General features: G+C 44.6%; 1 protein-coding gene across 2 annotated transcripts in view; it reads left to right on the top strand.

Moving 5' to 3' along the window:
- CDK19 (cyclin dependent kinase 19) overlaps positions 1–12,794 on the top strand; it is a 589,804-nt gene that overhangs the window by 509,334 nt on the left and 67,676 nt on the right. For both annotated transcript variants that reach the window (XM_063917135.1, XM_063917136.1), the window contains exons 7-9: positions 238–381; positions 1,333–1,402; positions 6,481–6,553. In XM_063917135.1, coding sequence (XP_063773205.1) covers positions 238–381; positions 1,333–1,402; positions 6,481–6,553 — 287 coding nt within the window. The remainder of the gene's footprint in view (positions 1–237; positions 382–1,332; positions 1,403–6,480; positions 6,554–12,794) is intronic.

Here is a 12,794-nt window from a genome sequence, read left to right as displayed (position 1 = left end):
ATCAGGGGTTATATCAGCAAAAACATGAATGTGCAAACAAATAGAGGAGTGTAGAATCCATAAGGAGTAATCACAAGGTGAAAATCAAGTAGATAAAAAGCGAATGGAAAATCCCTCTAGCATTAGTGGAAAATTAAAAATGGTTCAATTAGCAGAGCCACCGGTCACATGTGATCCTTCCACTAGCAATATAAGAGTGCATAGACTTGACTAATTACCTATTGTTTTATTCAACAGATATTTGGGCTATTGGCTGCATTTTTGCAGAATTATTAACTTCAGAACCCATTTTTCACTGTCGTCAAGAAGATATCAAGACAAGTAACCCATTCCATCATGATCAGCTGGATCGTATATTCAGTGTAATGGGATTTCCTGCAGGTACTGTCCTTGCTGTTGGGTAATTTTATTCACTATCCAGTTGACTGTGGCTAGCTATATACCTGATGAAACTACAAAATAAATTTAAAAAAAACAGGTATATTCATGATAATGGAGCTACTATAGGAAAAAAAACCTTATTAAGAGTAAAACATCTTTATCCGCTGATCACCATTATTGCTTTTCTTACATAAATTGATTTGCAGCATTCACGTTATATATGAACCTGTTCACTTATTTTTACATTACCAATTACGCAGAGCCGGTATAGATCTGGAAAGTATTGTACTTAGCCTCTCATGTTTAATTAAATATAGTGAGGTCATCAGTCCATTAGTTGTATACTAATGAAGAGATGCCATGAAGTCTGATGTAGATACTGTAGTTGCAGGGAAATGCAAATGCTATCTTTCTGGGATATTGCCAAGAACTCTGTGTTCATTCAACAAATAGCAGTTATGTGATAATCCCTATAAGGAAGAGAAGTCGGGACTTACACCTCAAGCATTGATATTTTAGTTCTGCATAGATGACAGAAAAGTTGGCAACACTGATGCGTTAGCAGCAATACGCCTTTCCATCCAGCGTAACAGTGGGTCTTCTGTTACTGAACCAGACAAGAGCAAGATGTATTCTCATATTTAAAGCAGTTACACCCATATGTTTAACACTTTACTAAATAAAACTACAATAAGGTCTATTTTGGGGTACTTCTATGGTGTTGTCTAAAATGCTTGGGATTAGAATCTAATAAAACATTTAAAAATACATATAAAACATATCCTGTCCTTCACACTGTCCCCTTGATTCTCATTTAATTGCCATGTTTTAACAACAGTACTCATTATTCTATTTCTGGATCCTGGATGTCCAGATAACAGACCCCATACTTGCACAATGGTATTGTCTTATTTGAGTCTGTAATAAACCAGTATATTTCTCTCTGTTTAGATAAAGAGTGGGAAGATATAAGGAAGATGCCAGAATATCCCACACTTCAAAAAGACTTCAGACGAACCACGTAAGAGTTTGAAATTCATATGCATAGAATATTAGTATCCAAGATGTATGTGGTTCTTAATTTTGCCTATTGAATTTAAAATCTCTGGAATTCTAGAAAAAACTTTTACAAAGAAATGTTCCCATACAAGACATCTATGACCTCTGGGGGGTATTCAGTTCAACATGATGGACGCAATGTGCCATTCTGGAATAACACTTTGTGGCCAATGATGTAACACCAGTAGTCAGTAAAATACCACAAGGGTCCGTACTTGGGCCACTACTGTTCAACATATTTATCAACGACCTGGAAATAGGCCTGGAAAGCACAGTGTCAATCTTTGCAGATGATACTAAATTGTGTAAGGTAATTAATTTGGAAATAGATGTGGAGTCTCTACAGAATGACTTGCCTAAACTTGAAATCTAAATGGAAAATAGGATTCAGTATAGAAAAATGCAAACTTATGCACTTCGGGACTAAAAACAAACTTGCAACCTACATATTAAATGGGGAAGATCTAGGGGAAACAGAGTTGGAAAAAGATTTGGGGGTACTCATTGATAATAGGCTAAACAACTGTACACAGTGTCAAAGTGCAGCAAAGAAGGCAAGTAAGATGCTAGCGTACATAAAACGGGGAATTGAGACAAGGGACGAGAGTGTAATCCTGTCGCTGCACAAATCATTGGTACGTCCGCACCTGGAATATTGTGTTCAATTTTGGGCACCACATTATAAAAAAGATATCTGTGAACTCGAAAGGATTCAAAGGTGAGCTACTAAACTGATTAAAGGGCTAGAGGGACTGGAGTATGAGGAAAGGCTCACTAGGTTAAAATTGTATACTCTAGAAAAGATGCGTCTAAGAGAGGACACTATCAATATTTTCAAATATATAAAAGGAAATTACAAATAGTTATCAGAGGAATTGTTTATTAAAAGAACTCTGTATAAGACGCGAGGTCACTCGCTGAGGTTAGAGGAGAGAAAATTCCATACTCAACGTAGGAAAGGGTTCTTCTCTGTTAGGGCAATAAGGATCTGGAATTCCCTGCCAGTGAAGGTGGTAATGGCGGGCTCTATATATGCATTTAAAAACGGATTGGATACATTTCTGACTGAAAAAGATATCCAAGGTTATAGCATTTAAAATATTGACATTTTTAATCTAGGAGGAACATGATTTACAGTTGGCTTCATTACTTCAATTAGGACATTATAATGAACTCGGCTTTAGACAGATTACAGGTTGAACCCGATGGGAATTTTGCCTCTTTTCAACCTCATTAACTATGTTACTATGTAAGTTGGCACTACCATATATGGGCGATGTGGGTGCATCCGACATCACATTAAATTGAATCGGCCCCTATGCGGCCAGAAATCGCAGCATATAAGGGACCCAACAAGCGGCAATCCCAAACATTATCTGATCAGGACTTGCAGAAGGTGTAATTGGACATTGACTGATATCTGGCTTTCTTTGTATTCGTCACCTTGCCATATTAATTTTGCCTTAAAGGATTCAGCGCAAACAGTTGGATTTGTTTGATTTGGTCAAAAAATACAGCTCTGGCCACTTAACACTCTGGTACTCTTGTTTATGGGCAACCTAATATTTTCGTGAAGTAAACAAAAAAATTTCCTTTTTTTCATAAACCTTTTGATGTGACGATCTTTTTGGTGAAATACTGTCAAAAGAAAAGTTACTTTTAGTCTACCCCAACTAAACAACAGTGTGGGGTAAATTTACTAAGATTCGTGTTTTCCTGTTTGAGGTCAAAGTTCAATCACGAATGACATCGAAAGTGTAAATATGCAACTTTTTGAATTGATTACGACTAATTTACTAAGCTGCCGTATTCTGCATTTTCGGGTTTTCCGATGTCGATGTCATTCGTTTTTTTTGGCAGTGTTTTACGTGAGTGACTTGTAAAACACTGCCGACTTTAATACAATGAATCTCGGCCGGATCTGAGAGATCCGTGCTGGGCTTCATTGTGCACTTTGTTTAACAAAAAAATAAAGTTTAAATGTAAAAAAAAAATTGCGTGGGGTCCCCCCTCCTAAGGCAAACCAGCCTCGGGCTCTTTGAGCCGATCCTGGTTGCAGAAATATGGGAAAAAAATGGACAGGGGTTCCCCATATTTAAGCAACCAGCATCGGGCTCTGCGCCTGGTCCTGGTTCCAAAAATACGGGGAACAAAAAGAGTAGGGGTCCCCCGTATTTTTGAAACCAGCACCGGGCTCCACTAGCTGGACAGATAATGCCACAGCCGGGGGTCACTTTTATACAGTGCCTTGCGGCCGTGGCATCAAATATCCAACTAGTCACCCCTGGCCGGGGTACCCTGGGGGAGTGGGGATCCCTTTAATCAAGGGCCCCCCCCCCAGCCACCCAAGGGCCAGGGGTGAAGCCCGAGGCTGTCCCCCCCATCCAATAGGCTGCGGATGGGGGGCTGATAGCCTTTGTGAAAAGTGATTGATATTGTTTTTAGTAGCAGTACTACAAGGCCCAGCAAGCCTCCCCCGCAAGCTGGTACTTGGAGAACCACAAGTACCAGCATGCGGCGGAAAAACGGGCCAGCTGGTACCTGTAGTACTACTACTAAAAAAATACCCCAATAAAGACAACACACACACACCTTGAAAGTATAACTTTAATACATCCATCCACACCTCCATATACACATACTTACCTTATGTTCACACGAGGGTCGGTCCTCTTCTCCAGTAGAATCCATGGTGTACCTGTAGAAAAAATTATACTCACATAATCCAGTGTTTTCAGCTCCTCGGTAAATCCTTTTGTAATCCACGTACTTGAAAAAATAAAAAAACGGATACCCGACCACGAACTGAAAGGGGACCCATGTTTTCACATGGGCCCCCTTTCCCCGAATGCCAGAAACCCCCTCTGACTGATGTCTAAGTGGGTTTCTTCAGCCAATCAGGGAGCGCCACGTTGTGGCACCCTCCTGATCGGCTGTGTGCTCCTGTACTGTCTGACAGGCGGCACACGGCAGTGTTACAATGTAGCGCCTATGCGCTCCATTGTAACCAATGGTGGGAACTTTCAGGTCAGCGGTTGACCGAAAGTGACCTCACCGCTGACCTGAAAGTTCCCACCATTGGTTACAATGGAGCGCATAGGCGCTACATTGTAACACTGCCGTGTGCCGCCTGTCAGACAGTACAGGAGCACACAGCCGATCAGGAGGGTGCCACAACGTGGCGCTCCCTGATTGACTGAAGAAACCCACTTAGACATCAGTCAGAGTGGGTTTCTGGCATTCGGGGAAAGGGGTCCCATGTGAAAACATGGGTCCCCTTTCAGTTCGTGGTCGGGTATCAGTTTTTTTATTTTTTCAAGTACGTGGATTACAAAAGGAGTTACCGAGGAGCCGAAAACACTGGATTATGTGAGTATAATTTTTTCTACAGGTACACCATGGATTCTACTGGAGAAGAGGACCGACCTGCGTGTGAACATAAGGTAAGTATGTGTATATGGAGGTGTGGATGGATGTATTAAAGTTATACTTTCAAGGTGTGTGTGTGTTGTCTTTATTGGGGTATTTTTTTAGTAGTAGTATTACAGGTACCAGCGGGCCCGTTTTTCCGCCGCATGCTGGTACTTGTGGTTCTCCAAGTACCAGCTTGCGGGGGAGGCTTGCTGGGCCTTGTAGTACTGCTACTAAAAACAATATCAATCACTTTTCACAAAGGCTATCAGCCCCCCATCCGCAGCCTATTGGATGGGGGGGGACAGCCTCGGGCTTCACCCCTGGCCCTTGGGTGGCTGGGGGGGGGACCCCTTGATTTAAGGGGTCCCCACTCCCCCAGGGTACCCCGGCCAGGGGTGACTAGTTGGATATTTGATGCCACGGCCGCAGGGCACTATATAAAAGTGACCCCTGGCTGTGGCATTATCTGTCCAGCTAGTGGAGCCCGGTGCTGGTTTTAAAAATACGGGGGACCCCTACGCTTTTTGTCCCCCGTATTTTTGGAACCAGGACCAGGCGCAGAGCCCGATGCTGGTTGCTTAAATATGGGGGAACCCCTGTCATTTTCTTTCCCATATTTCTGCAACCAGGATCGGCTCAAAGAGCCCGAGGCTGGTTATGCTTAGGAGGGGGGACCCCACGCAATTTTTTTTACAAAAAATTAACACTTTCCCACCCCTTCCCACTGATATACATGCACGGATCTCATGGATCCGTGCATGCCTATCCAATCACGGCTCAAAAAAGCAGGTCTGTATTTTTTTAGCACTTTTTTACGAGTTGTATTTTTTCACGGCAGTGTTTTTGTTTTTTTTGGCTTTGCACTTCTTAGTAAATGACCGAGATTCATACTTAAACAGCCGCGTTTTGACCGATGGTGTATTCATTCGTATTTTTTTTGTTGGACTTCAAAAAAAATACGAATGCCCTCATCACTGCCGAGATTTGAGTTTAGTAAATGACCGAGATGACACTTTGAAGAAAAAACGGCATCTCGGTCAAAATCGGGACCTTAGTAAATATACCCCTGTGTGTCTATATGTGTGTGTGTTTGTGCATGTATTTAGTCCTTTCTGTAAAAATCCTGCTGAATAAACAAAGCTATTGTTATCAAATGTATTGAATGCTAGAATGGTGCTTTACTAACCAGAATTCTATAATGTAATCCGAATGAGTCATCCAAACAGACTCATCAGTCTTTTGCAGCTGACTTCTCTTACTGTGTAGAGTGCATTTTACATGCTGCAGAAATAGGCACAAAATGCGTGAGATATAAGATGCTATAGTGATACTGTTTCTATAGTATTTACTACTAGCTGAAAAAAAATCATTGTAAAAATAATTTTTGAGATCTTAGTGCTATTTATATTATAAATAAATTCTATAGTGAATAATATATGGTGCAGGTCGACCAAATTATCTGCTGTCAGTAGGCATTGATGAATGTGGCTGTGTAGACACAACATGTGGAAACGTATGATATACTGTATGCTTGTCTGAACGGAAATTGCGTGCAAAAAATAAAACTGGATATCTCATAGTAATGGTCGCCCTTTGTATTTGTACCTGAAATACTGTATTTTGCAGGTATGCTAATAGTAGCCTGATAAAGTACATGGAGAAGCACAAGGTCAAGCCTGACAGTAAGGTTTTTCTCTTGGTAAGTGAACAGCTTAATGGAAATAAAGACAGTATTCTGCTGTTACAGATGTGCTCATATACCCCATTATGTATTGTAAGAAGCTGCTTACAAAGAAGGACTCTCCAATCTGGTCTGCTATGTCAGGTTGCTTCTTTATTCCTCACAAATGTTATGACAGCACATTTGTTCACATGATATGGCTTCCTGGCACTAGCTATGCCCCACCGGCCCTCACTATCATCCAGCTTCTAGTCAGAGTTGGAAGCCCCGCCCACTGGATCCCCCAATCCTTTATACCTGAACACACACCAAAGCAGTCACGCTCATGTAGTGCAGCTGTGTGTAAGACCTTTGCTGTAGTAAGCAGCATGATTCTTAACCCCATCTGGCCATTGCCCTTGGGAGTGAGTCTTTTTCTAAACATGAGAACATGTCAAAGTATCCTCGTTGCCGCAGTATATAGGGCCTAATTCAGAGCTGATCACTCCTCTGGGAATTTGCAGAGGTTTGCGATCAGATAGTTGCCGGCCAGACAGAGTGAATACCCGCCCCGTGCAAGTCTGTGTACGCTGTGTGAAAAGCTATGCAAACGCCGGTCAGCTGCAAATCTGTCTGCAACTCACTCACCATCGAATTATTTTTCCAGTCTGTGCGTTGCCCAGGACTTACTCCTACAGTACAATAGAAACAGGCTGTTCAGGGCCGGAGTGGATGTCACACACCCACACTGAAAACGCTTGGGAACGGCTACCTTTTTACTGACATACCCAGAAAACGGGCAGTTACCACCCCCAAATGTCCACTTTCTGTCAATCAACTTGCGTACGCCTAGCGATAAAAAAAGACGCAGGATTTTTTTGCAGTTTGGCCTCGCGCCTGCACACTATGATCCGTACGCATGCGCAGTCAATCGATAATCGTCCACCTTGCGAATTCGCATAACAGCAATCAGGTCTGAATTACACCCATACTATATTACAAAGATGAATTATGCTTGCAAAGTACTTCCGTATCTCTATAACCAAAGTGGACACAAATGTAGATCTCAGGAGCCAGTCATTCAACTTTAGAAACCAACAGGATCTTTTAAGTAGTCAAGTCAGATGTGCATCCATTGAGATAAACAGAAATGAATCCCAAAAGTGATCCCAGCAGTAAAGTATAATCTTCCCTGTTTCTCTGGATGTGTCCCGCCTTGCTCTATAATAAGCCATGGCTACAGTCTGCACAAGTCACTGATCTCTGAGATGCCACTGTTCTCTGCAGTGTGAACATGGTGTTTTATAGGGGATGCGGTCAAGATCCCGCCGGACGGAATACCGACACCGGGATCCCGACCGGCACAATCCCAACATATTTTCCCTCTGTGGGTGTCCACGACACCTATAGAGGGAGAATAAATTAGTGTGCCGAATGTAGCGAGGCACCATGCCCGCAGCATGGTGAGCGCAGCGAGCCCGCAAGTGGCTGCGTTGCGCTCGCCCCCCTGTTGGGATTGTGCCGGTCGGGATCCCGGTGTCGGTATTCCGACTGCCGGGATTCCGTCCAGCGGTATCACGTACTGATCCCGTTTTATAGTATAGGTATAATAATAGTAATACGTACCCACATTATTTAAGAGAGATTATTATAATTATGACTAGGGTGCTGTCATGGCCGGATTATGGGAGGGGCGAAAGGGGCGGCCGTCCCGGAGCCCCCACACAGGGACGTTCTACCTTGCTGATACGTGGGATGCTGCTGGCTGTCGCTGTACCTGTCAAACTATATGACAGGCAGCAGCGCCGGTGCACACATTAAGAGCATATTTGCCTATCTGACCCTCTCCATGAGGGAGAAAATGCTCTGTTCCTGGACTTTTCTGGTAATGTATGATTGCCATCACCTGTGGTGAAATACCTTTCTTATCAATTAACTAGCTCACCACAGGTGATGGCAATCATACATTACCAGGAAAGTCCAGGAACAGAGCTTTTTCTCCCTCATGGAGAGGGTCAGGTAGGCAAGTATGATTAAGAGCCCCCACACAGTGTCATGCTACATGGCTGGGACCTGTGGTGCCGGTGACTCGTGAAGCGCGGCTTTTTTCTCCAGGCTTTCCCCACATGGCGGCGGCTCTGCTCCTGCACATCTGAGCTGAGCCGCCTGTGGTAGCGTCGGAGCTGGCGCTGCTGGTTGGGCAGTCAGGGTATGCCCCTGAAAAATATGGCCGACGCTCAGGGAGGAGGACTGCTGTGCATGCACGGCCGTAGCAGCTCCTCCTCCCATGGTCTTTTGCGGAGTCAGTCAGACTCCGCACTCCACCATAAAGCAAGGGTGGACCTGTCCAGCGAAAGAAGCTCTGTTAAAATGTTAGGCATTTTACATTTAATCAAAAGCGGCTGTTTTCCTATGTATGTATTGCTTGCCAGTGATACCTAGGGCAGTTTATATTGGGTTGATGCTAGATTCAAGTGGCCTAAGGGACCTTTTCCGTCAGGGGAGGAGCCACGACACAAGGGGGAGGAGCTAGGCCAGCAGGATAGTTCCTCTACTATCCACGCCACCAACTATTACCTTTAATAGCCCGAAGCGTGGCGAGCAAAGCATGGCGAGCGAAGCGAGCAAAGCATGGCGAGCGAAGCGAGCCCGCGAAAGGTACTTTTCGGGTAACCTGTTCGGCCGTAGCTCCTCCCCCTGGTGACGTGTCTCCTCCCCTAGTGACGTCAGAAGGTCCCTTCTCCCACTCCGATTTAGAATCAACCGTTTATATTGAGGATCACTTGCTGTTGAGAGCTCCAGCAGTGCAGCTCACACAGCGGGAGGTGGCAGCACCTGTGCGTGGCGCTGCTGCCGGCAATAATCATACCGCCTGCTGCTGCTGTAGTCTGGGGGAGAAAAGCTGCCTGATACTGTGGTCTGATAGTGCGCTGCAGTCACCCTGCCGGCATGCCCGCTCTCGCCCGCTGCCATATTTTCCACATCCATCCCTACTGCTGTGCTCTTCTTGTCTTCTATTTCTCCGGTGTCTCAGCTGTTCATGAACAGCGGCCGCCGAGGACCTGTATGTACAGTCTTGTCGGATGGTGAAAGGAAGTCCTGTGAGAGTGTGAGCCACATCGGTGCGCTGTCCCTGGCCAGGCTGCTGGTCCGTGCCATTCGGGTAGTGTGTGTGTTGCGGGCCCCCACACCTTCATTGCCCTGGGCCCCCACCAGCCTTAATCCAGCCCTGGGTGCTGTAGTATGCGCAAGATACATGCCTGTGCCCAGCATAAAAGCCTCATGCTACCCCAGCCCCATGCTCACATTGCACAGCCCTGTGCCCAGTATAATAGACTCATGCGCAAGATACATGCCTGTGCCCAGCATAAAAGCCTCATGCTACCCCAGCCCCATGCTCACATTGCACAGCCCTGTGCCCAGTATGATAGACTCATGCCCGGAATACATGTCTGTGCCCAGTATAAGTGCATCTGCCTCATACTACCGCAGCCTCACGCTCAGAAGAAGTTGTTGATAATTTTGATATTTCTACGTAATAACTTTATCCTGGGGGTTTTGTACTTGACAAATAGTTCCCCACCAGCGCAGCTCCTGTGCACTGGCAGGGAGCTACTTGTCGCATCCCAGGTCGCAGCGGCTGCGTGTGATGTCACACAGCCGCTGCGGCCCGCCCCCCACATGGTCCAGGCACGCCTGCATTGCTCGGACCGCACCTCCAAAACGGCGGCCAAACACCGGCGGCCCGACCAGCGAACGCCTCTGCCTGTCAATCAGGCAGAGGTAATCGTTGGGCTGAGATGCTGATAGCATCTCTAACATGCACATGCGCACTGCGGCGCATGCGTAGTTCAGACCTGATCGCCCGCTGTGCGAAAATGCACAGCAGCGATCAGGTCTGAATTAGCTCCCATTTTCATTATTTCACTGAAACAGCAACATAGCAGAAAACATGGCAAATGAGAAACATATTTATCGAAAGGTTAGACCAGTTTTTATTGGTATTTAATTTATGTTAATTATATTTTATTTAAAACATAAACATAGGACCAGATGCCATTAAATAATTACTGCATGCTAACTGTTCTGACAGGGTTATTCAGTTTTGGCCTGCAGCAGCCCGTGATCAACCCGCACGCTGCAATTACAATGGATTTTTGTTTGAGCCTATGAGGCGCGAACAGAAATTCACATTAAATGCCCTGATCTTGGTTGCCGCAAACCTGTTAACCCATAGTTTCAAGAACTTAAATTTAATGGGTTAATGGGCGTTAGTGGGTAATTTACTGCGCAATGAAAAGGGGCTGTTTTTGAATAGCCCCGGGCGTAAAAGCTCTAGGCTATTACCCTTTCCTCTTGCAGTAAATTACCGCATTTAATTGAATCCGGCCCATAGCTGGATCCCTGTATTTGACACCTGCCATTATTGAGGCTATACTTTTTGATCTGAAGCAGATTATGACAAGCATCTATCTGTCTTTATTATGTATAACTTGCATTAGGAAGGTAATAGTGTATTTGCTGAGAGCAGCTTTGCACTCTGATTTCAAAAGATTGCTGTGTCAGCACCATTAAGTCTCTGCATGGTTTATCATGTCATAGATAAAATGTGCTTGCATTAACGTGTTCCCAAACCAAGCTAACAAAATAATAACTAACCGCTTTCCATTTCCCAAGAATTTCCCAGAAATCACTCACTTTTCAAATAGTTTTATAGACATTTATAGCTACAGTGTTTTGGCATTACTAGATAATTATAGAAAAATATATTGACAAAAAGACTCATTGCAAAATTTCTCCACTCAGGATCGTAATGCAGTCCATTAGATTGACCCCAATTAAAGGTCGATTGGAGCGAAATGGAGTTAAATTCTCTTATTTCCTGACTTTACAGTGGACGTTCCGAAGGACAGAGCTAAATTCCTACCCCTAAATTCGTTATATACAGGGGTCGTTCGTTGGTGCTTAAGTTGCTCAGGCAGTATGGGCCTGACATTTCTTGTTTAAATGAAACTCATCTGGTTGGGAGTAAGGTTCCGGCCCTTAAACATCTTCCTCTTCTAGGGACGTTTCCATTCCTATTAATTAGTCAGTCCCATTGGTATTTAAGGCAATACAAACCAATCCCCTTGGCCAGTACGTCTTTCTGGACCATGTTGTCCACTCTAAGCCCAGTTTGATTTTACATATCTATCTATCTATCTATCTATCTATCTATCTATCTATCTGTCTATCTATATATATATATATATATATATATATATTGTGACAAGAACACTGGGATAGTGTTTGAGGGCAGGTATGTTTGTCCCAGGTTCTTGTCTTACATGTTTTCAAAATTGAAAACTTCTAGGAGAATGCTTTTTTTTTTTTGTTAGAACCTTTTCAGTTTGCTGGAAAAGCTGGATAAGGGCCCTGAGAGAGAGAGAGAGGGCGAGTTCCAGACATTGGGCCCAGTTCGGATCTTTGGCCTCACAGAGGGCTAATCAGGGCTTTCAGCTGTGCAAGAGCCTTATAGGGCTTCTAGCCTGATTAATGGGTGCAGACTGCCTGGAAAGACTGCAGGATCTCTGTGAGAGAAACACGCTTCCTGATACAAGTGAGCTATACAGTGTTTACTGGAGAACTCTGTGTTTTTGTTTAGTGATAGTTAGGAACATCTTGTGTTTAGTTAGTGCCGGACAGGCAAGGTATTTTCTTTTGGTGTTTGTTTTATTTTCTGTATAATAAAACTGGCTGGGGCCAGTTGTACCAGAAACTGGACTTGTGTGGTTCCTCAGCTGCTGCGTGCTGCCATTTACCCCAGGAAACGGCACCTTGTACCCTTACAGTGTTACAACTTGGTGGAGAATGCGAGCATGCCGTTCTGCGCATAAGTGAAAGCAGCAGCTTTGTGAGGCCTGCAGAAAACGGTGGATTATGCAGATACAGGCCAGTGTGAAGTTACTGAGACTCGCCCTGAGGATTTGATATATGTCCTGGGTGAAAGCAGCTACAAAGCTGCCTGAAAAGTCTGTCGACATGGAGGAACTGCTCAAAGCCTTGCTGCAAGCTACAGCGGCTCAGCAGGAGGCCAACAGACAGCAGCAGGTGGCAATGGAGGAAAATTTGAGACTACAGCGGGAGGCCTTAACAGAAGTGATGCAGAGCCTTGCAGCCCGGATTGGAGATATGGCCGTCAGTGCTCCGACCAGCTCTAGTTCTATACGGGCCAGTCACTTCCTGCAGAAAATGACAGAGGCTGATGATGTGGAGGCCTACCTGACCACGTTTGAAAGAA

This window comes from Pseudophryne corroboree, chromosome 4 (assembly GCF_028390025.1).
Source record: "Pseudophryne corroboree isolate aPseCor3 chromosome 4, aPseCor3.hap2, whole genome shotgun sequence".
Taxonomy (NCBI): domain Eukaryota; kingdom Metazoa; phylum Chordata; class Amphibia; order Anura; family Myobatrachidae; genus Pseudophryne; species Pseudophryne corroboree.
Note: the sequence above shows the minus strand (reverse complement) of the source record. Positions and strands in the feature narration are given on the sequence as shown.